Source organism: Ptychodera flava, unplaced genomic scaffold, assembly GCF_041260155.1.
Source record: "Ptychodera flava strain L36383 unplaced genomic scaffold, AS_Pfla_20210202 Scaffold_45__1_contigs__length_1260105_pilon, whole genome shotgun sequence".
Taxonomy (NCBI): Eukaryota; Metazoa; Hemichordata; class Enteropneusta; family Ptychoderidae; genus Ptychodera; species Ptychodera flava.
In genome coordinates, this window is record NW_027248367.1 from 657,867 (window position 1) to 683,748 (window position 25,882).

The 25,882-nt window shown below is 36.9% G+C and overlaps 2 protein-coding genes and 1 pseudogene across 2 annotated transcripts in view; 1 reads left to right on the plus strand and 2 right to left on the minus strand.

Moving 5' to 3' along the window:
* Positions 1 to 1,779, plus strand: part of LOC139128208 (origin recognition complex subunit 4-like) — a 26,121-nt pseudogene extending 24,342 nt beyond the window's left edge.
* Positions 1 to 23,483, minus strand: part of LOC139128170 (triadin-like) — a 24,312-nt gene extending 829 nt beyond the window's left edge. The window contains exons 1-7 of the mRNA XM_070694006.1: positions 23,400 to 23,483; positions 22,632 to 22,962; positions 21,058 to 21,957; positions 13,068 to 13,535; positions 11,419 to 11,497; positions 10,278 to 10,356; positions 1,474 to 1,768 (exon numbers count right to left, since the gene is read on the minus strand). Of these exons, the coding sequence (XP_070550107.1) occupies positions 1,474 to 1,768; positions 10,278 to 10,356; positions 11,419 to 11,497; positions 13,068 to 13,535; positions 21,058 to 21,957; positions 22,632 to 22,962; positions 23,400 to 23,483 (2,236 nt within the window). The remainder of the gene's footprint in view (positions 1 to 1,473; positions 1,769 to 10,277; positions 10,357 to 11,418; positions 11,498 to 13,067; positions 13,536 to 21,057; positions 21,958 to 22,631; positions 22,963 to 23,399) is intronic.
* On the minus strand, positions 22,631 to 25,531 carry LOC139128161 (uncharacterized). The gene is made up of 2 exons (XM_070694000.1): positions 25,426 to 25,531; positions 22,631 to 24,319 (listed from the first exon to the last, which is right to left on the minus strand). The coding sequence occupies exon 2, from the start codon at positions 24,312 to 24,314 to the stop codon at positions 23,691 to 23,693; it is 624 nt and encodes a 207-aa protein (XP_070550101.1). The 5' UTR covers positions 24,315 to 24,319; positions 25,426 to 25,531; the 3' UTR covers positions 22,631 to 23,690.
* Between the last annotated feature and the right edge of the window lie 351 nt (positions 25,532 to 25,882).

Consider the following 25,882-nt stretch of genomic DNA (forward strand, 5'->3'; position numbering starts at 1 on the left):
GGGTCTTAGAAGAAGATAATGTAAGGTACAACGTGAAAAGCAATCTATGACAGCAAACTGAGAGCCCATTCTTTGGGACACTGTGCTTTTCAAATGAATTGGCAGTACAAGGTACTATGGTTGGTCTGACCCCCTGGGGAGGGGGTGCTCCCAATAATTTTATATGAGGGGTATGCCACCAAAGTTGAAAATATCTACCCATAAATAATAAACAAATATGACCAATGGTTAGGAATATTCTTGACAAATTGAGGGAAGTTCTAGTCATCAGTTTACTTCATTTTAAGATCTCCTTTGTTACTGACCCAGAATGATAGATTTCAGGATGAAGAGTGCCCCATGTTCAGGGATTTTTTTGTGAAAAAATGTTCCAGTCAGGTGGCACGTAACAATACACATTTTCATGCAAGTGCGAAGTAATAAGGAAGTTATTATGACCATAACATCAACGGTTTATCCCTGAAAAGCTAAACATTTCACATGGGACAGTTGTTCTATGTATGATGTTATTTTATCATTGACTTTTCAAAGTTGCGTATGAGGAGGAGGAGACCCCCTTGGATCCTTGTAAATGCCTGGGCAATAAAGCACACATATGTTATCTAAAAATGTAATGACTACAAACACTGCATCCGGCTTCAAACGGCTGTTTTTTCTTGTTGTGATACTTTTGTTGCATCTCACTGCTAGAGGACACTGGGTGAGTTTTAACCGGTAAAAGATTCAATGTTCACAAAATGTATAAGTGTATGTTTGATGCACAACTTTTAACCCTATCCCACCAGGCAGTATTACATATGCCAAATCAGGGAAGGCCGTATAAGTATTGATCCAAAACCGTAGAGTATTTTCAACTACCTGGCATGGTACATGTCATATAGTAAGGTAGTTAGTAAAAACCATCTTCATAGAATCAAGGTTTTTAGGGGCCTTCAAATGTTCAAGCCTTTGTTAAAATGCAACAATTTGCTTAAATGCCTTTAACCAACTTGACCTGATACTATAGTTATTTGAACTTGGCAGGCTAAGAATGGTACAGTCAAATCTGTCATAGTTGTCACCCTTACAGAGCGGTCACCTCTTTATAGTGGTCACCTTGTGCCAACCATTTACAGCCCGCTACAGAACAGCTGCCACCTCTTGTATGGGGTCATGCTCCAATTCTGTACACAACCTGCAGAGTGCCTACTTTTACTGATTTATGTCTACATCACACTTTTTGCAGATATGACATGCTTGTTACATGATCATGATTTTAAAGAGACACAAACATGATATTGAATTATGTTATTTCACTACAAAGCACGTCACTTGCACTTAAGGTAATGCCACACCTACCCTCTATAAAAGGGAGGCCACCTCAACATAATATAGGCCCTTTTTTGCCTCATGCATGACCATTTAATACACAGCTTTAACTGTAGTTGTGACTGGACTAATTATAATAATCTACCATAAAAGAAAACTTAATACCTTTCTCTCCATGTTTCTTCAGATCAGATTGTTCCAATTGATGTTCTAATTCTGCTACTTTGTCCTGAAGTTCCCCTATCAGCTTATGGTTCTGTTTAAGTTCACTCTGTAATTTCTCTTTCTCCATACTGTTCCCAATACGTTGACTGACCAATGACTGTTCAGTACTCTCTAATTTCTGTGTCAGGTCTTTACATCTCTCTTCCAAAGTAGCCTTCTCTTTCTTTGCCTCCTTCAGTTGAGATTCTAGAGTTGCCCCTTTCCATCTCAGATTTATATTGGATATCTTCAGTGGCTGACAACAACAAAAACGGACACATTTATACCAACAGTAAGTGCAAAACTCATACCTGTATATACATGTATTATCATATGCACAAGCCCATTAAGTTTATCGCCTCTGAACAATACTAGGATTGATTAACTTTGGTTGTTCTACGTACGTCACGACAACCCACATATATGTAATCAGTGCATCATAATTTTTTTGCGTCAATCTTTTTGATATGCTTTTTCAATGTAAACAAATAGCACATATTTCTCTCATGATAAAAATTTGTGTCTAACATGAGCATTTTTTACAAATCATAAGTATTAGAGTCTGACAAATTACAGTACTTTTTTGTTGCCAATGAAGGAGTTTTCTAATCATACAAACCATACTGACACCAGAATTTCCGAAGCACAGGAGTACACTTCCATGCAGTAGACATAGGGTTTCAACTTAACTGCAACTGAGGGGGGGGGGGGTGTGTCACAGCAACATACTGAACCTCAAAATGTTGTGTAATTTTCATTAAATACAGCTATTACCAGTATAGTAATCCTAACAACAAAAACACAAGAATGTAATGACTGTATATTCTTGAGGAATTACATAGTAATTTTTGGAAACAATCAACCTAAAGCTGTTACCATGGGTTCTTTAAGCACTGAAACCAGGGTCAGGCACCATGTTACAAGGTGTTCGTGCCATTGGGATTCAGTTGTTTTGTTCTCGAGAAAATAGTATTCACGTTTGTGTATATATACCAAGCAAATGCCAGAGGACTTCTCAGCTACACATACCTTCCACAAAGTTACATGATTTCAAAGATAGCACTATAGATCTAGAAATTTACCTCAGACAAAGTTACGCTATTTTTCGAGAACAAAAACCAACTGAATCTCAATGGCACGAACACCTCGTAACATTGTGCCTGACCATGGGTTCAGTGCTTAAAGGCAGGGGGAGCCTATAAATACCCCCTATCTCCCTGGGCATTCATAATCCAACATGAGTGGCACATGGTAACAGCGTCAACGAATGCTCCCGAAAATCTGGAGCTTTCAACAACCATGGTGTAAATTAAAGCACTGTTCCAACATATTACGTTTTGTGAATACTTGTGGCATCACCTTGTTGGCTAAATTCTCTCATTTTTTCCATTTTAAGTTGATTTTTGATGCCAAAACTGCTTCGATCCTGTGTTCGAAGCGTCCAACAAACAATAGATGAAAGCATTCAAACAGCTGTCAATCACGAGGGGACGCGCAAAGGTGCAAAACGATCAAACATTTGTTGTGTACATCGGATCGATTACGATGTCAACAATGAATAAACGATTCTTACAACCGAGCAAAATACTTGACCAACGGTTACTGAACACGAGTCTCAGATGAGTTCAGACACAAACGGACTATTTCATGGTTTCAAGCAGATTGCCTCTCCCTGTTTGTTTGTTGATCTGTGTACCTGTAGGCCTATGAAAGGGTGATGTGTATATTGACCTGCAGTACGATATTTTACGATAGATCTCTTTGGAAGTATATGTTGTGGCTTAGCCCTGCGTACGATGCCGTGGTGTCCCGGCGTTATACGGCCTCCCACCACAGCTCTGTGATTGCCATGAAAAAACCGGCAACATGCGGATCCAATTTGGACGAAGCACGAAAAACTACTTAACTGTTTTCGGCCGAAATCAACTCGATTCCCATCTATGCAGCCTACCCAAATCACTCAATTGCTCACAGACTGTGAAAAAAGCTCTCGTGACGTCCAAAACCGTTGTTTGCTGGCGATGCACGGTCAATGGCCCATGCAGTGGACGGCCATTGGATACGTTCACGCCACGATTGTACAGGTGCCCTGAGCTGCATTATTTCCTGTCGGGTAGGGGCGATGAAACTAAATCGCGATTCATCTCTGTCAGATTTGACCAAAAAGAGACACTTGACATAGATTATAGCACCAAATGTTGACCGTTCAGACTGAAACATGATGAAAGGTCTGAAGATCGCCGTGATGTCGTTCATCTCTCTACCTTTTTCTGGGCTTGTTTTTTACTATCTGACGGGGTTTTTTGAAATCTTAATCAACTTTTCTTTCCCAACCAGGGCACAACATTACCTTTTCTATTTCATAGTAACTTAGGATTCATTTAATTCGCAGATTTATAGACTCTTATGTTCTTCCTCGATTGTCTGTAACTGATTTTGCTATCCCGATATCGACATTGCGTTCGCACTCAGGTGTCTCGAAACTTACGTCATTCACTGACATAATTTTCGGACAAACTCAAGAGATTCGACAACTACCGTACTAATGAATAGTCGGCAAATTTACAGAGACTAGCAATAATACGGTAATTATGGTCATTTCACCGTCTTTAGCTAAGCGCTGGCTTGGCGGAAGCAGTATATAACGATCTGAGTTCCCATTTTTACCCTACCGTGTGAGTGTAGTATTCGAACGAGTAAGGTCAAAATCGTACGCTGTTCTGAGTGGCCTGGAGATTTATTATAATATACAATAAATTGACCTTATCGAAATTACTCTGTTTTACAATACTTGATATTGATATGTTTTCTATACTTTTTGACTTTTGATTTGAAGTCTTTTGATTCTCCATTGGCGGCAGCACATGTACGGTTACAACCGTCATGCGATGACCGGAGTGTGATTGTAAAGTTGTCAGGAAGTTGTTCAGAAGAAAAAGCATTTTGTATTTAGAGGCTACAGTTCGAGATTGTTCAATATGAACAACAACACATTATACATTTTCTACATCTTTGAAACAGGGATTATGGTAATCTTTCATGTGATTAAATTTTTTGAACGGCTTTGCCATGTGTTCCCACGATGAGTGTGAACTGATTCTTTGTTTGTAAAAATCGTCAGAAATGGTCCAGTGGCCGCGATAAAATAGACACAGATGTAAAACCCTTGTGAGGAAGATAGTAAGAAATTCACATTGCAATATTTGCTGTCGTATTTCTCAGCAGGAATAACCCATTTTTACACGTTGTGTATAAGAACAGCAAGCAGGTGTTCGGCGGTCAATTGCTTCTATCATAATGATCTTGATCGCAGCGATTTGGCGAGAAGACAGCGGGTACTTATAATCTCGCAATATTATTGATATCATGTCTTTGTGTTGAAAATTTTCTATCGGAGGCAGCTCAAATCAACAGCCATGGTATATCGGGAATAGTGTTCTCACTGGACACCGAACTACCTGCTATCAACAGTACGTTATGTACCATCGGCGGTAACACATTGGTCGTAATCTTGTCTAATTCTGCCCCGCCTTTTGTACCGTCCAGAAATTTCAAAGCTAGATTTTTTTTACCCTGACATATAATACAGCGCTAGCGACCTTGCACACTAATGATCATTCTACTGTTTCTGTTGGAATTTGTTGGTTTTAGCTACTATAGACTATAGTCTATAGAAGCTATTGGGATGGGTATCTGTCCGGCGTCCGTCGTCAGTCTGTATGTATGTATGTATGTATGTATGTATGTTTGTATGTATGTCCGTTTGTGAGGCGTCCGTCCACTCAAATATCTTGAGAACCGCAGTACTTACTGATTTGATATTTGTGGTGTAGATTAAAAATATGATTTTGAGAAACTATTTTTTTTAATTTTTTGATATTGTTGAAAATAGGCAAATAATGCCAAAAAAGGTGTTTTTGGTAAAAAATCTTCTTCTTCATAACCGCTGGTCAGACAGCTTTGTTATTTGGTATACAGGTCCCTAGGGATAACCCAACTTAGATTTGTTCAAATTGTGATGAAATATGCAAATCTGTATTTTTAAGGAATTTTTTTGTCATTTTTTGTCAAAATTTGACTTACATTGTATGTAATTCTTGTACTGTATAAACCCTATCAATTCACCCAGAAAAAATAATTAATATGATTTTAAATAATTGAATTAATTAGGAAATCATCAAAGCCAAAATAATTTTAGTGTAGAATTATCAGAAAGTTCAACTTTTTTTGACAGTTCATAGTGAAATGCCTACCATCTTGGAGGATTAAAACATGTAAAGGCAACTTTCCTGAATCCCAACTTTGACATATTCTGAACCGTCATTTATTGTGCCCTGTATGTTATCCAAAGAAATTGCTCATAATATTGTCATGATAGGGTGGTCAAATAAATAGAGATAGAGAAAGTTCTAATTTCAATTTATGGTTGACTGGTAAGGATAAAATAAAATTACCTTTTTGAGGAAAAAAAATAGAGTGGTCAATTAAAAGAGTGGTCAAAGTGATAGGGTTTTTATGGTAAAGCTGGGCTGTAAGATCCTCATGTGCTATTATAGCAATTACGCAATCTGTGTAAACAGTGCAATGAAAGTGTTACATGATTCCTTATAATGCTTTTGATGACCTTGAACTTCTTAAGTTTCAAACATTACTTTCAATAGTCAGGCCATCCTGAAATGAGCTATCAAGATATCACCTTCTCCACCAATACATGTGTCACAAAAGGTTATTCTCTACATAAACACAGCAAAACTCTGTCAGCTGTTGAGTCGCTTGTCTTTTCAAAACTGCTGGTCAGACAGCTTTAATATTTGGATTGCAAGTCCCTAGGATGACCTTAGTGAGATAATTTCATACAGTCAGGAATACTTAATTTTGTATCCATGTCTATAGTAGCTTCAGGGACTTTGGCCCTATGTTTTTAATTTGTTCCGAGGCCCGGTAAAATCTTTTTAATACGATACACACTTTGAATTTTTTTCAAGGTATTTTTATTTTTTATTTTTATTTTATTAATAATGACTTCCACAGCCGAGGCCATTTATGGAAGACTGTTAGTAAAAATACAGATACAGAGTTAAAGCATGAAGACAAGACGAACAAACTTTAACAAATACTGAGAAAACAATGTTTTAAAACATTTTTAAAACCATTTAAATTTACAGAAAAAGGATCAATGTCATTGTATTCGTTTAAAAGCAAATTAAATTGTCTCGGAATTCTACTAAAAAGAGAGTCACGAACACAATTAACTCTACCAAATGGCACATGAAACAAAGTAGTACGCCGAGTTGAAAACCTTGGTACATGAAGACTAAAAAATGAAGCTAAAGCATTAACATTAAACTTTGCATTTATGCATTTGTATAAAAATATATAATCAAAAATAGTCCTCCTTGATTTTAATGACTGTAAATTGTAAATATTGCACAAGAGTCAATGTCATCACTGTAAAAACCAGTAATTCTTTTATGAAGAAATGTTAAAAATTTATGCTGTACTCTTTCAATTCTATCAGACTGGTGTTTACTAATACTGTTCCAAATAACAGAAGCATATTCAAGCTTAGACCTTACCAAGGTAAAGTACAATAATTTTAAAACGTGCACACTGCTAAAACAATGGCTATTCCTCATAATAAAACCGAGAGCTTTTCTAGCACCTTGAATCATGTTATTTACATGGTCACAAAAATTTAATCTTTGGTCAATAATAACACCGAGATCTCTCATGCTACTGACTCTACTGAATGCATGAGTGTCGAGTTTGTAAGGGAAAATATGAACATTTCTTTTCAATGAAACAGTAAGAACTTTACATTTAGTAGGATTAAGATTCAATAACCAAGTGTCGGACCAGCTGACAATTCTATCGATATCAGATTGCAGCAATAAAGAGTCATTATCCGAATCAATGATACGATAAATCTTCATGTCATCGGCAAAAAGTAACGAATCCGACACAAGATTATCAGAGATGTCATTAATGAAAAGAATAAATAAAAGTGGACCAAGGTGAGAACCCTGAGGAACGCCCGAAAGGACGGGAGTCCACTCAGAAAAAGCATTTTTTATAATCACTCTGTGTAGCCTGTTATCAAGATATGAATTAAACCATTTCAGATAAGTGCCCTGGACACCAAAAGAAGTCAACTTATGAAGTAAAAGTTTATGATTTATACTATCGAATGCTTTAGCAAAATCGGTATAAATGATATCACATTGTGATTTGCTATTAACTGCTAAGAGGAGATCTTTCATAAGAATAGATAAATTAGTGATACAAGATCTACCTGAAACAAAGCCATGCTGATTAGTAGATATGGAATTGGAAACATGATGTGAGAGTTGTCTGTGAACTATCTTTTCAAAGATTTTAGACAGACTTGGTAAAATGGAAATTGGCCGGTAATGTTCAACTTTTGAACGACTTCCTAATTTGAAAATAGGGACAATGTTTGCACGTTTCCAGATATCAGGAAAAATCCCCTCTTTAATAAACCTATTGAATAAGATGGTAATTGGTATAGCAAGTTCATTTGCACATTCCCTCAAAAACATATTGGGAATGCCATCACTTCCTATAGCTTTGCTGGTGCTAATGCAAAGCAACTCTTTCCTGACACTATCGACATCAATATCAATAGAAAATATCAGCAGCAATATTGTTATTGAAAACTGAATTGAAAAATTTACAAAACAAATTGGCCTTTTCAAAATCAGAGCTCGCCTTTAAATCATTATTGTACGTAAGAACAGATGGAAAACCTTTTATACGCTTACGTGACTGCAGCAATGTCCAAAAACGCTTAGGATTGGTTGGTATATCATCTGCAATTGAGTTAATGTAAAGAGCATAGTTGTCTTTGACCCTCTTTTTAAAGGAGGACCTAATTTGATTATACCTTTCACGGTTGTGCAAGGATGGATTTTTCTTTAAAGATCTCCAATATGCTTCCTTTGTTTTCAAAAGGTCAAAAACCTCGTCATCAAACCATGGTGGAACTGGTTTTTTCGCATGGATAAGAGGAACATGATCTTTTAAAGCAGAAAAACAATGTCATAGAATATATCACACGCGCTATTTAGAGAGTCAGACAACAAAGAACTCCATGGAATGGCATGGAGGTCGGCTTTGATGTCATCCCAGTTAGCCCTCTTGAAATTATAGAATTTACGGTGTGTCGGAAAGCCAATGGTAGAATGGTTATACATGGGAATACTCAATGTAAGAGAAGAATGATCAGATCAAGCAAGTTCTCACCAATAAAAATTGGAATGCACTCAAATGAAGACAAAACCAGGTCAAGGATATTGTTACCCCTTGTTGGTTCAGAAACATGTTGATTTAAAGAAAAATTATTTAGAATAATTTAGTATATTCCCAGTTTGTGGGGGTAAAGTTGTCTGGAGTGAAAGTTTGAGTTGACGCTGATAGAGTAGACATCGAGCCTGGCAGTTGACTGAGATCCGGTCGGTTGGGGGTCGTTTAGTCCAGAAACTGCAGAGTTCTGTATGATCACCATTTGGGTGAATTTTTTTCGGTCAAAGTAATTCAGTAACAATATACGCAGATTCTTTGTGTTGTTTTGTCACCGTCATATGCCTATATGGACTGTTTTTGATTGAAAAAGGTAAAAATATCCAGTGCTCGTAAATGCGTGCAAATTTTATTCAGTGACTGTTTACGCAGCAGTCGTAAATACGACTAGCATTTACCCTCACGTAACAACTGTAAACACCGCATCAATAGTCCATACGAAAATTGTGTGCTGAATCGAGGGAGATAACAATTGCGGTAGGAAAGGTCAGTCCACCATCCGTCAAAGTTGTTGATCGTAAAAACCTGCGCTGTGCACCAACTACATGAGTGGCTGTTATAGTTGTACACGTAGTTCCATGGGCTTTCCACTGTCCCTTCTTACGAGCTACGTTCAAAGCGCGGTCAAGCTACGAATATTTTCATGTATGGAGTTACAGACATCGGTGAAGTACCGGTACATTGATTTTGTTCAAACCACCGCCTGTTTGCTCCTCGTTGTTTGTGTCCCTAACGTCGACTGGCTCTATGTGCGTACAAACATAGCAGTCGGGATTAAGATTTCCTGGATAAATAGATACACTCATAGTTTATTCCGCCTCTGACGCAAAGATACATACTGTTTTACATGTGCCACTCCTAGGCCCTGGGATCGATTTCCATACCTTTAAAGAACCCATGGTAACTGCTTTAGGTTAACTGTTTCCAAAAATTACTATGTAATTCCTCAAGAATATACAGTCATTACATTCGTGTGTTTTGTTTTAGGATTACTATACTGGTAATTGCTGTATTCAATGAAAATTACACAACATTTTGAGGTTCAGTTTGTTGCTGTTTGTACAGCTTGGAAAATACCTGTGACATTTTAACCGTGTCTCCACTCGTCTTCGACTCATGGTTACACTGTCATTATATTATTTGTGTGTTCCTTTGCAGTATGATGAAAAATATTCGGAAATAATATGTAACTAGCATTGCTTTGATGAGAGATTGTAATGATTTGATATTCACAATCAGTAATTTTCTACAACGAATGAAAATGAATGGTTATTTGCAACTGTAACAGTGTTATTATGTCTAGGGTGAGGTGTCATAAAATGTTTAACAATACACTCCAGAGTAGATGATTATGGGTACCAATCAGAATTTTGATGTGCAGTGATTTTGTGTTTGAATATCTAGTGGTCTCATGAGAAATACAAAGATAAATCACAAATACTTACACTGTCCGTGTTCAGTCTGAGAACTACTATCAACTCTTCCTGTGACCATTGCATCAGATTTCTGATCAGTGTCTTCATCCTGAAATTGTTTATGTCAAAGTATACAGAATATATTTAATAGGTTGTTGCTTTTAATGAAATCATGAAATTAACTTTCAATGATGAATTATACTATATAACAGGTCTAGCTGGACTGAAAGTGAGCGTAAGGTTTTGACATTAATATTATTGATTTGTGCAGACCCTCTCACTGAAACATTTGTATATTGTATAACTTGGATACTTTGTTTTCCTTTGAAATGTTCAGTTTTGTACTCTGTCCAAGTTTTGAATGTACCATACCACACTCTCTGCTGGTGAGAGTTGAGTAAAATATAGATTGATTGGTTTATTATTTAATTCTCATCATTAATTGAACATATGCCAAACACTCTGTTTGCTACCTATTTTAGAGGTAAAATGTCTGTCTATCCTTTTCAAAAACACAAATGTACTTTAGAAATTTAACTTTAAAACTCGAGGCGATAAAGTTGACCAAATAAAATTATTGTAGATCAGTTTAGAGTTGGCCAGAAACACAAGACACCTGAAGCAGAAAAATAATCGTTTTTGTCGTTGGTGACCTTCACGACTGTATTTTGAATTTCCGTGTGCGTTGGCAATTCATTTTGCATGGACCTGTATGATTCTCGCAAGAGTTGGCGTGTTTCAAAATGGCTGCACACAACGATAACCGAACCCAGCTTCAAAAATGATCATTTTTGAACGAAATTTTTACTCTTTTTGAACAGAGTTACGCTTCCTTGTGAGAAAAGGTCATTGCCCAATGAGATTTTTTGGTAGATGACATATTTTATTTCATGCATTCTGTGACAAAGTAGTAAAAACGGCCACCCCATATACAGACCAGAAGTGCCTTATTTTCAAACTTGAAGGTGTAGAGATTCCATTCAAATTCAAAATACATTGTACACACGTTATCTAAAGAGCTCACTTTGCTAGCGGCTTTCAGCCGCTACCTCTTCGCTCACTGTAAATTACTTATTGAAATGTTCCACACATGAGAATTCTAAATAGAAATAAATCTATTGATAATAATTTCTAATCAGATCTAGCAGTTTTTTAATAATCATAAACGTACATCAGTGAATATCTCTTCATCATCTTCTCCCTCAAGGACATCATGATACATTTTGACAGGTTCAAGTCCACACCATCTCCTGAATGAAAATAAGGATGTACCGGTATGACATACCCATGCTGACTATTGCTAATAAACACTGGGCATGATTGTCAGTCATAGGTGTACCTAAGGATTGATCTCATCACTCAAATAAAATGGATTAAGGTGGCTGGAAAGGCTATTTTGCACGAATTCTTTCTCAGAGTTAATGTCATGTTTCAAGAGTTAGAATCAATATATTTAGTTCAAATTTTCAGGATAACTCCTTTACTTAATACTTTCTCCAAACAATTTAAAAATTGTATATTTACAGCCATGATTTTGAAATATGACACCAGTAAATATTAAAATTTCATTTTTCAGATTTTTTTACATATTGAATTGAATAATAATTGGGTAGTACTTAATATTACCAAATTAGTTATAAATATGTTGACACTATTAATTGTACGATGCATACGGCAGGATTTGTAAATAAAATGTTTTTATGATTTTACATATCAAAAAATTGAAAAATTCTTTCAAAATTTCAAATTTTGATTTTTAAAAAGTACTTCAAATACAGCAAAATTGTCCCATAGTCATCTTGTCTGTAACCTTGTTAATAGGCTGTAAAAATTCCATGTCCATATCTCATTTCATAGGTTTGATTCAATTGGTATAAAATTATGTAGGAAAACTGTTATTGTTGAAAACAAGCCATATTTGCACCCCTCTTTTGAATTGACAGAGCAGTTTTTTTGGTTAATCTCACTTTTGACACCTCTTTACACTCAAAGAATCTAAAAATGCATTTACAATAGCAGTCACTCACTCTGAATGCAGCACTGCCTTGTCAAACTTTCCTGAAAAACAGCAAATAATGACTTTCCCTTTTCAAACATTTAATAAAAACTAGGGGACCTCTAACATAGTTAATACCGGTACATTAAGGACTCCCCAACTTCTTCTTATTTGGTCAGTTTTGCAGAAGTTTCAACAGGCTATAACTCTGCAATGCCTTGACCCAAATGTCTATTTTTTTTATTCCACAAGGAATGTTGACTACTTTTATATTTTAATAGTTTCATTTGAAGTTTATATAACTGACGCCACAAGCCGCACATTAATGTTAGAAGTAGATTGCATCCCATCCAAGGCAGATATTTAGTATGCATAATGAGAAGCACATAGAGACATAGGCTTACACATGAACTCTCTTATTCTCTAATCCAGATTAATTTGACATTGTACATATCCTGGTGTTGAATTGATACGAGTATATTTTCAGAAACATGTAGTTAGACTCAAACAGCACTTAAATATCATAAGGTAAGGGTTTGAAATGGCTAGAGTTAACATCTCATACTTTTTCTGATAACCCACCACAGCATTTGAGCTGTATCGAGATGCCTGGACTCATGTGAAGAATGCATGCAGCACTAATAAGTGACTGTAATTGAATGTTATCATCATCCAATTGTCTAAGTTGAGAAACAACAAATATACCGCAAAGTAATGCATATTTAGAGACTTGAAGTTTTCCATTCAGTGAGTTAGTTTCACCGTTGATGTAAATATTATCGTAATTTGCTTCTGAGTCAAGGTATGAAACACAGCAAACTTACTGTTTATGAAGAACAGTTCCAGTTCATCAAATCTGGCTTGGTCATATGTTGCTTTCAACTTTAGCTGTAATCCAACTTTTTCAGCCCCCTCTCTCATCTCATCAGTTATCAATAGTGGTTCAAATGAGTCAGGAAAACTACCAGATAGACATGTTTGTTTCAATCTGTACAGGTTATACAGAGTAGGTAGGTCAAGTGAGATTGCCAAGGAATCTTGTTTCATACTGGTCACTGAAACTTCACCAAAGTTGTCCCTACAGTTTTGATCTACTCTTTGGACAGAATTGTTATTTGTTATAGCCTCACATTCAGTTTTGTCCATTTCTGCTTTGATCTTCTCCCATGCTGCTTTCAATTGTTCCTTTTTCTCCCTGACACTCCTTGTTTGGACTTGACTGTCAAGATCTCTCATTTGTTGCTGGTAGGATTCTTCATCTAGTCCAACATGCACCATGAAATCATCTGAATCTGGTGTTTAGAAACCAGATGAGGACATGTTATTTGGTTAAAACTTACTTTACAGTGAAATCAGTACACTCTCTCAAACATACTTTGTGGTCTTCATTCACAAACAGTTGTTACTCAGTGCTCTACATTGCAGTGATAATTTTTAGAATTTGGACTTGTGAGTGATAGCAGCATCAAAGGGGAAGGTCAGTTTCTTTGGCTGGGGGGGTATTATATAAATAAATAAATAAACACACAAACAGACACACATATATGTGTATCTAATTTCCCGTGAGGACATCTATATACTTCAATATACCGGTATATGTGTATATATATAAGTATACAAATGTTCTCGTTGGAAATTACAGTGCTTAATACTAAATTAAAGCAGAGCATTGTAAATAATCAATCATTATTTACCTACATGTCCCTAAATATGTAATCTTTACCCAAAAGTTAGGAAAAACAGAGTTTCAGTGAGCAAGCATGGGTTCATTAATGATGGCTGGCAACAGTCTAATTACCAACTGAAGTTCTTGATTCACAACACTGTTCTCTCTTAATATTATATATATATATAACCCTACTCTGAAAGTCAGATAAATGGATATTTAAATTGTTCTAAATGTTATCACACTTGTGTAATTAGTCTAATTACCAACTGAAGTTCTTGATTCACAACACTGTTCTCTCTTAAGGTAGAACGCACCTCGGGACAGACATTCGGACTCTCAAACTTTTACAATTCTCTTCTGATATACCACATGTGGGGGTTCATTTTAAAGCTCTTGGTGAAAGAAAACTTTTCACGGCTTTTTTTTTGAAATTCGAAAATTTTTATTTTTCGCTATAGAGTTAACACAGGGATGGCGGCCATTTTGAATTTCTAATATCAGTAAATCTTGGGTTATTTGATTCTCTAGTACCAAAATTTGCACGGTGACCCCCTATTTTTAGTTCCAGAGACCAGCTCTGGAAATGTTAGTTTTTGCTCACTTTCTTTCTTGCTTTCTTGCTTTCTTTCTTTCTTTCTTTCTCTATTTCCGGTATTACTATCATAGAACATGCTATACACAAATTTTACCCTAATTACCCAGAATGCATTGCGACACGCTTATGACGTCATCGCTCAACTCAGACGGGTTTTACGGCATTTCTTGTGTTTTTATTTATTTATTTTTATTCTGCATTGCTCGACTATCATATTGCGTTCAGCTATTAATAATTCTAGCTTTTTTTCGCTTTGTTTTTTGTTGCTTTTTGATTTTATTTGCTATACTGTTTCGCCCGAATGTAACAATGGCGGCACATAAGATGGCTTCGGTCGCATAGAGAGAGAAAATTATAGCTTTCCCTAAATTTACAAGCGCGGCTGGGTACATCGTGTACCTAGGCGAGGTGGGTGTGCTCGAAAACGAAGGTCAATGCAAAATTGGATTCAAAATTGGCTGTCTTGGCGGAGAAACTGCCCGCCGTATTTCTGAGGAGCCACCAGCGGTTTTCCCCGTTTTTCCTATATCAGTCTGCGAGGCCGTTAACACACAGGCCGGTAACACACAGCCCTCACCGCACCGGCGCCGGCATGCGTGGCTGCACGTTAAAGCAGCTCAACTTTCCAAGATCAAACGGTCAGGATCTCGTGAAAACAGCGACATTGCAATGAAAATTGTTTTAGTCTGTGCTTTTAATCAAATGAAAATGCATGTGGCCTCGGTTTTCAATTTCAACGGCCTAGGTCCGATGTTTCCTCTCGTCTGATCATCGTCGTAAACCACGCACCTCTTTACGGCAACAACTCAGCGCTACCCGTCAAGCGATTGACTTTTGCGTAGATCAGCGGAGCGAAAATTATTGCTCTGGCTCGCGAGAATGTCGTCTGATATACATTTCCGTGCGTTGTCGCCCCCGTATGTATCTGTTTCGTTTTTACCGTACATGTAGGCATTTGTAATCTGTGGACTGCCTTGCTTTTAGTTGTATATCATTGTGTTTACTGCTAGCAGCCCTATAGGTACGTGCTTGAATATTAAAAGCACTCTTTCATTCTGCACCTATCTTTGTCACACATTCTCTTGTTTCTTCCGCTGCTCTGGTCTCTGGAACTTCGCTTTTGCTTGCAAATGCTTTCTAGTTATTCTTGATTTTGAAAGAGAATGATTGAAAGATTCCTTGAGAAAGTTAGAGCAAAAGTTTAAGTCTTTCACTTTCGAGGTGCATTACCTTAATTGTATATATATATATATAATATATATATATATATATATATATATATATATATATATATATATATATATATATATATATATATATATAACCCCTACTCTGAAAATCAGATAAAATGGACATTTAAATTGTTCTAAATGTTATCACACTTGTGTAATTGGTTTGTAAAGTCGTTCCAAAGCTTGCCGTAAAAGTTGCACAGATTTGTAACTGCAGTGAAAATCAAAAAGCTTTCTATGGACTCATAATAAACATACATCAGGGAGTACACATTGCAGTGCACTTCACATACACAGAATCATATATAATCCTTATACACCACCGCTCTGAGTTACATTGTATCACAGCCGAGTCAGAGTCCAGTTGTCATTAGTTTCTTGTTGCCTTTGCATTCTATGAAGTTCTTTGGCAAACAATCATGATCCACGGGAAAAGAGATGTACATATGCAAAAAGCTGTATCTCACAAAAGTTGTTGAAATGTACAGGGATGGAAAGTCCGGAAATCTTTACAGACACTAATCAGTTCCTACTGGCCGACAGGCTTTGTTGCTGTATCACCAATTACAGTGGAAGCCTACTGTGAAACTATGCTATCATCGCAACTTAAGTACAATTATATATCATGTAGTAAATTTTGAAACAACTTAACAAACCTATTACGCAATTGTGATAACATTTAGATCAATTTCACTGTCAATTCTTATCTGCATTTTAGTGTAATACACTGTGTCAGCTTATACCCATAATTGCACTGTCAACACCATGTCAGTATAATAAAACAACATTGGTTGTAGTCTATTTATTATGCCTAACTTAGCTATGCAATGCAAAACTCAGCAAGAATAATGCTGTTCTTTACCCTCTGAACAGTTTCGTACTATATAAGGACTAAAATAATTATATATATATTAGATATATATATATATATATATATATATATATATATATATATATAAAACACAAATTTACTTCAAGTACAAAGTAATAATATCTGTTACTTAAGTTTCATGCATCCTGCAATCATTAGACAGAAGAAGTAGTGAAAGGATTCTTGGCTTGACAGTCTTATATATGCATGATCGGGGCATATATATATATATATATATATATATATATATATATATATATCAGACAAATATTACAGACAAGTTCCCGGTACAGCCATGGGCACCCCATTTGCAGTCTCTTACGCAAACATCTACATGAGTTGGTGGATTAATAAATTTTATTTCACTACACCGCATTGCCCAGCAGTCACTTATCGTTTCATTGACGACCTGTCGGCACTGTCAACATCATCGAAGCAGACATAGAAACTTTATCGCCCGACTCAATACACGCCATCAGAAAATTAAATTCACAGCAGAAGTCAGCAGTTCTTCTGTCCCTTTCTTGGATATAAGAATCTATCTTCTTAACGGCAGGATAGAAACTGACTTTTACACCAAACCAACCGCCTCACACCGCTATCTACCACCTACATGTACCAGTTGTCACCCATACCATATATTCAAATCAATCGTCTATTCCGGTGCTCTAGTATACACAGGATATGCAGCAAACCAGAGTGGCGCAATAAGAGACTTTGCAGAATTCACAGAACATCTCAAGAAATGCGGTTACTCGAGTTGCTTAATCAATAATCAGATTTCTCGTACATCACCATTCAATCGCACAGATCTTCAACAACACAAGCAACATAAACCATCAAACCGCATACCCTGGACAACTACATTTGACCCACGCCAACCAGATTAAGGAAAATCAGTCATGAAAACCAAGTCATTTTAAATTCATCACCCCGTATGAAAATGGTCATGCCTCTGCCTCGATCCTGTCATCACATACCGTAGACCAGCTACCATCGGCGACATCATACACCAGAATAGACTCAAACACGACCAACTCTACAAAGTGACATGGGGTTGTAAAGCTTGCAATAAGCCCAGATTGCATGTTGCCCTGTAATACAGAATACGAAATTTTTTATATCTACATCTACAGGCAAAACGTTCTCAATTAAACATGACCTTGATTGCAAGTCCAGCAATGTCATCTACTCTTTAACTTGTCGCACATGCAATACCCAATACATCGGTAAAACAACCCAACCCTTCCACAAAAGATTGAATGGTCATCGTTCCAACATTAAAACAAATAGAGCGGACAGATCACCATATGTTGTTCCACATTTTCGACTACCAGGACATACTCTCCAAGATAATGCTCTCTCAGCCATACTTTTATGTCATGTCCCTAACGCGAATTTGTTCAAAGAGCTGGAAAGTCTCTGGATACATAGGGCCGACACAATGTATCCTAATGGACTGAATGATTACGAGCCGACTTCAATACACGACTAGTTTCTTATATTTTCATGTCTCCACCCCTATAGTTATTTTTGGTTTCACCCTCTTGTTCATCTTGCGCATGCGTGCCTATTTTAGTCACTGGCTTGATAAAGATATGCAAGTCATATCGAAACGTTGCCAATCAGCCTAAAATTTTACTTTGGGATTGGAGGTGAGATCGACTTGGAACAAAACACCAGTTCAGCAAGTCACTAGAGTTATATATATATATATATATATATATATATATATATATATATATATATATATATATATACAAAATGTATACAATGTGCCCTCCCGGTTATCACCATAATGGCTTTTATGGCAACCTCTGAACTTGGACACAGAGAGTTACATATATATATATATATATATATATATATATATATATATATATATATATATATATATATATATATGTAATAAGACTGTACAGAAATCAGCCACCATTAATGAATCCATGCTTTGCTTACTGTTTTTTCCTCACGTGTGGGTAAGGCTTAAAGCGCAGTGGTCGTCGCGCTGCGCATCCTCCTGAGGGGGTCCCCCTCTGTTGTAAACAAATCCAAGAACGCCGCACATGTTACGGGTTGATTGTAATGTTTGCGATATTGCCGCTTGTTAAAATGGCGGCTGATCTGTCACAAGCATACCAACTAACCAAATGTAACACGCAATAAAAGGTCAATTAATCTAAGTTAAATATCTGCTGAATATTGAACAATAATTGCACGCTGGATTGAGATCACATTTGCTCGTGATTTTCTTGAATCAGTTGAATGGGGCTCGGCTACTGTTATCGCTCGAGCCATAGAGCTAGACGTACAGTACGCATGTATACGCCAACAGACTATCAACGACCGGGCTCTAGTTTCGACATCGCTAGCAAGGGAGAGCTTTCATTTCAAGAGGCCCGACAGGAGTACAACAAGTTGTACAAAGACAACAACTCAAACTACAGAAATCTACAGCTCGCAGAGCAATGCCCGCTGCAGCAAGAAGCATCTCTGCATCTGTTCCGTTCCGTGGTCTGTATGAACGTCCGTGTCAAACCGGGTATATGGCGCGCTACACTCGGCTGTGGAGAATCCAACTCAACTACAACAAAGTTTACCCCGTTTTGGGGTGCAAACGAGAATTCTGAGTACAGGTATCAAGTCAAGCGAAGGACCTTTCATAGGTCTTCTTGTTATGTGGGGGTTATCTCACTTGAAAGAGGATTCAGACCTACCCGGCAATCAGGAGGTACAACAACGAAGTTTGCCCAGCACCGGTAGGCCTACACCAGCGTAGCGGTTGGATCACTGCCATGACCGTGCACAGGACCGGGCACAGGATCTCTCGATACGTCCATGCACGGTGTAGCCGTGCAATTTCCTGCCAAATGCCGCGAAAACCCGCTCGTTTTGTCTATTGTTTCCTGACATTTACTATTTCTTACCACGTAATACTAGGAGAAGTAAGACATGGTGATCAACATTTGGTTGTGGGCCAAGTCGTCGCGGCGGCCGGTAGGTTGTGGGACCGGATTCTCTATATCCGTGTACGTCAACGCGGTGACCGTCTCCCAACACATCTCCCGTGTCCTGCTCAGGCTAGCAGATCATTGTCTTGAGTGTAATTTTTGTGTTAGGCATTGTGCTTGTTGCTGGTCTACATATATAGGCAATGTTGATCATTTAAGTTATGTATTTTCACTGTACTGTACATAGCATTGTGTATAACCTGCGTGATCGCGCGCGATCAAAGCTTTTTGTTCACTGTGTCTGCGTACAGTGAACTCAGCGACATAATGTGCTGAGTGTAGTGTCCCAATGTTCGTAGCTCTACACGAGTTTATACCACTGAAGTTCGTTTCCGATCTTATGATAATATTTACTATTGCATGATGTTGAGTCTTACAAAGGCCTTAACAAAGTGGGGGACTGCTCCCATCTCACTCCTATTGAAGTTGAGAAGACTTATGTTAAAAAAAATTATGTTTATCAACAAAAAAACCACGCAAGCGCGGCGCGACGACCACTGCGCTTTAATATATACCGGTATAAGGGACAGTAATGATATTTGTGAACAATACTTTATGATTTTATTCTGTATATATCGCTAGCTGTAACTCTTGAAATTTGTTGACCTCAAAATATCTTTCTATTCTCACCTGGTTCTCTTTGAATTCTACCCTGTGAAGGGATATGGGCTGTTACTGCATTAGGAAAACATTCTTTTGTGAAACATTTGGCAAGTAAATTCAAATTTTAACGGTCATTTTGATTTCCCGCCATTTTCAAAAATTGGTAATAATTGCAAAGGAAAGAGAACATACAATGTCACAGTTGAAAACATTCATTACATTGCACTACTCTGTGCAGTTTATCTTGTGAAGATTTAAGTGCAGATATGCACAGTATCCATGGTTTTTGCTTTTCTGCATGGTGCTGTGATTTAATGTTTGGGCAAACATTTAATCACAGTGTAATCTTTATCTTGTTCAAAATTGCATATACAGTCCCCTCAGAGGGTAGTTAATAATAGTTTATACACACACCTAAATTTGTTCATTCTCACAAACTTTATCATAAAAATAATGCTAAAAGATACAGCTAGTGGGGCTTTAATGACAGAAATGCCCAGACTTCAGTTTGTCAACATAGCAAAAATATTTATAAAACATTGGTAGACATCAAAACAGGTCCAATAATCAGGATTATTCAAGCTAAATAAATTGCCAATGCATAAATTTTGATCTAGACTGAAAATTCGCTTTTTGCCTTTATACATATGCAGGCTATTTCAACAAGCTGAACACTTGGCATTGCAATGTACCGTTAACCCTTTTACCAGCATGGTGGACCTCTACAGAGGAAAAAGGGAGTGAAAAAGTTCAGAGAATACAGGACACTGTGTTTATAGTACAGAAAATTATAACAAAGAAGTTAAAAACAAACGACAACCATTATACATCACCTGTATTTTCTTTAGCTTTTGTTGAGTCTAATGGTGGTGGATTGCTTGGATTGGTACTCATTTCTTTCATCCTCTGAGTTTTGTATTTGGTCTGGTTTGTTTTCATAGGACCACTTTCATTTCTTTCAGTCCTTCCAGGCTTGGATAGTTTGCATTGCCTACTTCTGATTTCTTTTCTTGGCATCTTGGGTTTTCTTTTTTTGTCACTTTCATTCATCTTCTTTCTTTTCCTGTGATGTCCTTGTTTTGTTTGTCTTTGTTCTTTACTGGCACTTTCTTTTTTCAAAAATGTCTCACTTTGTTTGCTGTTCTTAGAAGTTGTTTCTTTGTCACTGACTACCCAAGATTGTTTTGTAATAGTGTCTGTTGTCTCCATATCTCCTGTATTTGAACTCCCAGGCTGCATTGCTATGCCTTCACCAATCTCTGTGTCAGTGCCCGAAATCCCATGGTGCACTGCTGTAGTCTCTTTATCTTCTGTGACTGACATCCCATGGTGCACTGCTCTAGCGTCTGCATTCTCTGCATCTTCTGTGACTGACATCCTATGGTAAATTGCTGTAGTTTCAGAAATCTCCTTATCTTCCATGACTGACATCCCAGGGTGCATTGCTGTAGTCTCTGTACTCTCCATATCTTCTTTTTCTGACATCCCATGGTGCACTGCTGTAGTCTTTATAGTCTCTGTATCTTCTGCGACTGACATCCCATGATGCACTGCTGCAGGGTCTATAGTCTCACTATCTTCTGTATTATCTGTATCTTCTGTAACTGATATCCCATGGTGCACTGTTATGGTTTCTTTTGTTTTTATTCCTTTTGTTTCTAGCATCCCTTGGTGTGTATCCACGCTTTGTTCAGTTTCTTTTTCCTTTTCTTTCTCATTTCCTGTATGTTTTCCTGAAATGTAATGTAAAAATCTCCAATGTGACGATTTGAGTAAATATGCCAGTATAGCTTTTGACAAATAGAAAAGTGTTCATTTAACCAAATCTCACCTATTTTATTACAAATATCAAGCTTTTGTATTTTCATTGATGCATGTATAAATAATCTCCCATACTCTTTCATGGAATCCAGGTTCATTTCATGCATTTAATTTTTCGAACATTAGCAAAGCTTTCAGAACAGATATGAAAGATAAATCCCTGATCATTAACCATAGAGTATTCAGCCGTTGGTATTTGTAATATTCCAAAATTGATAATGGTTAACATCCATGGGATAATTCTGCAAGGTTAATGTTGCAGAGCTGTTACATCCCTTCATTACATAAATACTATACAAAACAGGTAAAAATGGCTGTTATTAATATATATCATAGCAACAATCACTTCAACTATTCTAGTGACACAGCAGGCTCGACACAGAAACAGAGTTCAACTAAGACCTAAAAGCTTTCCATTGGAATATTAAATCACCATGTCACGAAAGTTTCCTATATTACCATTTTATTTGTACCAGACAGTACAAGGCAATATGTATGGCATATCATCTATTTTACACCATAGGTTTCAATATCAGTAATCTTTAAAAAATGTTAAATTGATTTCAGCTTATAATGTGACCAGTACCTGATTTCTTGGTCCTTTTCTCCTCTTTGAATACAGAAGCAAATTTTGCCAAGCTTTTTGTGACCACTTCACTCTGACTGAAATCTTCTTTGAGTGTCCTTGCATGATGAAAAGCTTCAGTGTTGGAAGTTAGACATCTTGATATTTTTTTGTCCATGCATGTCTTCTGACGTGTCATGACACAGACATCCTTATGCATTGGAAAATGTTTTTCAATCAAAGCAGCAATGTGTGAATCATCCTTGACTCTTGTTGGTAGACCAGCTGCTATTGCTTCCAAACCTTCAAAACTGTAGTCAGTGTAGCATGATGGAGGAAGGCAGAGGTGAGACTGTTGAAGAACTCGTAACAATTTATTTATTGTATAGGTTGGATAGAGTTTTGGTGAGACATGAGCACTGTTAAGTTTTTCGATGAGAAGGCTTGTTTTTCTCTTGATATCCTGCTTGGAAACACCTTTAATCTTCCAGTCTGTGCATACATTATGAAATTCCTTCCATTTGTTAGCAACATTTCCAATAGATGCAGCTATTGACTCACAAGGTTTTCAAGGCTTCCTGTGTGTCAAGCTGTCCATATGTCAATATAATAGGAGTTCCAGTGTCTGTTCCAATCACCAATTCAGTATCAAAGAAAACTTGACCAGCTTTGGAAGAATCTCTTCATGAGGGATATCTGAAAGCTGCCTCCCGCCAATGTTTGCCCGGTAGGCATTTTGAAAGTATTTGTATATCTTTGGACCAACTGAGAACAACAGATCAGCTTTACTTGCCATTTCCAACATTTCATCTTCCAATTCAGGATCTTCCTCATCTCCACTTTCACAGAGACAGTTTTCCTCTGGACAAGCATGGTTAATCAAAACAAGTTTTGCATCAGGGAACAGATTCTTCTTAATAATATCTGCAGCAGCCCATCCTGTCTTTGGAGCGTAGCCAACTATGTACTTGATGTTTTGGAGTTGTCGTAGGTGTGGATAGTAGGTTTCATGCTTCAGTAACCAGTCAACATTTGGAAAATCCTTTTTCTTGGTACCTTTCTTTTCCTTTTGTGCAGGGATCAACGTAACGCCACATTTCTCAGCATCTTCCTCTGGTCTTCACTGAGTTCTACATCTATAACAGTGGAATATGCAATGAGTTGTTCACCAGCCTTGGCCTTCCTTACACAGAAATCATGGATTATAGTCCTGTGATAGTTGGTCAGTCCACAAGCATCCTTATTCCAAATGTCAAAAGTAAACAAGACTCCATTTCGCTCAGGAGGAGATAGCTGGTGTAACTTAGACTGAGGAAAAAGACTTTCATGGATAGCAGCTGCTGCATTCTTTGTCTTGGGAGAAAAGCTGACTACATGTTTTATATGCTGTAGCTGCTTCAGCCCTGGGTAGTATGTGCCATGATTTACAAGCCAGTTAACTCCAGGTGGGTCTTCTTGAGGATCTGACCATTTGCTCCTTGTAGCTGGGATCAAAGTAACTCCAACACTCTCTGCATCTTTCTTCTGGTCTTCACTGACTTCAACATCAAGGACAGTACAGGAGAGTTCAGAAACTTCATCAGACTTCAGTGTGTTTTCACAGAAATCTTTGACCAGTGTTTTAGTTGGTTGTGATGTCAGGTCATTTGATGCTGTATTCCATGATGTTGATACAAGCAGTGCTTCAGAGAGTGTGTTTTCCATCGTCCCTGCAGGAGAAACAATGAGTTGACAGCTAGGATTGACAGGAGAAATATTTGTCTTGTGATATCATGGTATCGATTTGAACATCTAAAATTTGTGATCAGTGGTATACCTATTTAATCATCAACAGGGCAGAATTTATGCAGTGTTTCCTGCAATTCTTGACACAGTTCCTAAAATGACAATGTTGGTAAGCAGTAAAATTGCTTGATTTCATCAATGCATTGTAGAAGTTGAGATACAACTACTTTTCTTTTCTTTTGTATGTTTCAGAAAAAACCCTTTGGTAATGATGTTATCAAGATTTAGTCTGTTTTTATATCAAAAAGGTATGCTAACAAAACGGTAAGCCTGATTTACATTAATGCCATCAATTTTTTAACATTATCAACAATCAACATAGTCCTTTTACACTAAGTCAAAAACTAATTGTGTTTTCTGCTGCACGTCTTATCAAAAAGGGTAAGGAGAGCTATACAAAGTTTAATCAATTCTTGTTAGAGAAACTTTAAACGAGCAGTCATTGAACGCATTTAAAGCTAATACAATTCTGAAGTTTATTTGTCTATATTTCAAAGATTGTTAGTTGAAAGACTAATATTTTTACTATTCAAAATTAATATTTTCCAAGAATAAATAAATGACATTAAGCAACTTTATTATGAGGTACACAAGATATATGGTAATTTCAGGTCATCTAATTTTACTACTTTTCAAACACTAAATTTAGTTATAAGTTACCAGTTTTTTACTGTGCTAAATGCTGTTATCACTTGAAATGTACCAAAATTGTATTATCAGCTGCCTTTCATCAACCATTCCTGTACAATATTTTCACTTCGTTACAATGCAGTGATCTTCATCAGATAGATCACATTATGCAGAAATTGTAGAGAAAAATGTATTCACAGAGAATTTCAAATGTGTGTATATTTGATAATTTTTCAATAAAGAAGTTATAGAAATGCAATGTATAAAAATCTTTTTATAATTAATGACACAAAAATTGAACGAGGAAGCCTCAAAATATCCTAAACAGTTTGTACTTTTCGATGAAAACATTGACAGGCATTGTAAATATATGATACTGAATAGATAAATTACACCATACCTTTGTTGTTATGGCTTTGCTGAGTTTCAACTGACACAAATAGGCATCTGGATCTTCTGAACTTCCAAAGCAGATTATAGTCCTTTAAAGCCCTGAGTAACAAATGAAAGCATAAAGTTTACAAATATTCCTGACTTTAGTAAAATTTGACCCAAAAGGTGTCTGTAATGTTGGTGTGTTTGCTAAGAATATGTAGGTGTGCCACATTAAGTCACATGATTTATAACAAACTCATTGTGTTGCTGCTCTGTTGAAACGTAAACAAATGGGTCCATAGTTCTCTTTGCAGACCTTTGCCTGTCATGCAAGTGTACCATTTTGCTCACAACATTATATAGGTGTGTTTACATTACCAGTCACATGAAATTTCTATATTGAAACTGTAAAGAAATGGGTTTAACGTTCAGTCTTTTCTGACTTTTGGCTGCTATGGTACTTGTGTACTTACACTTCAACT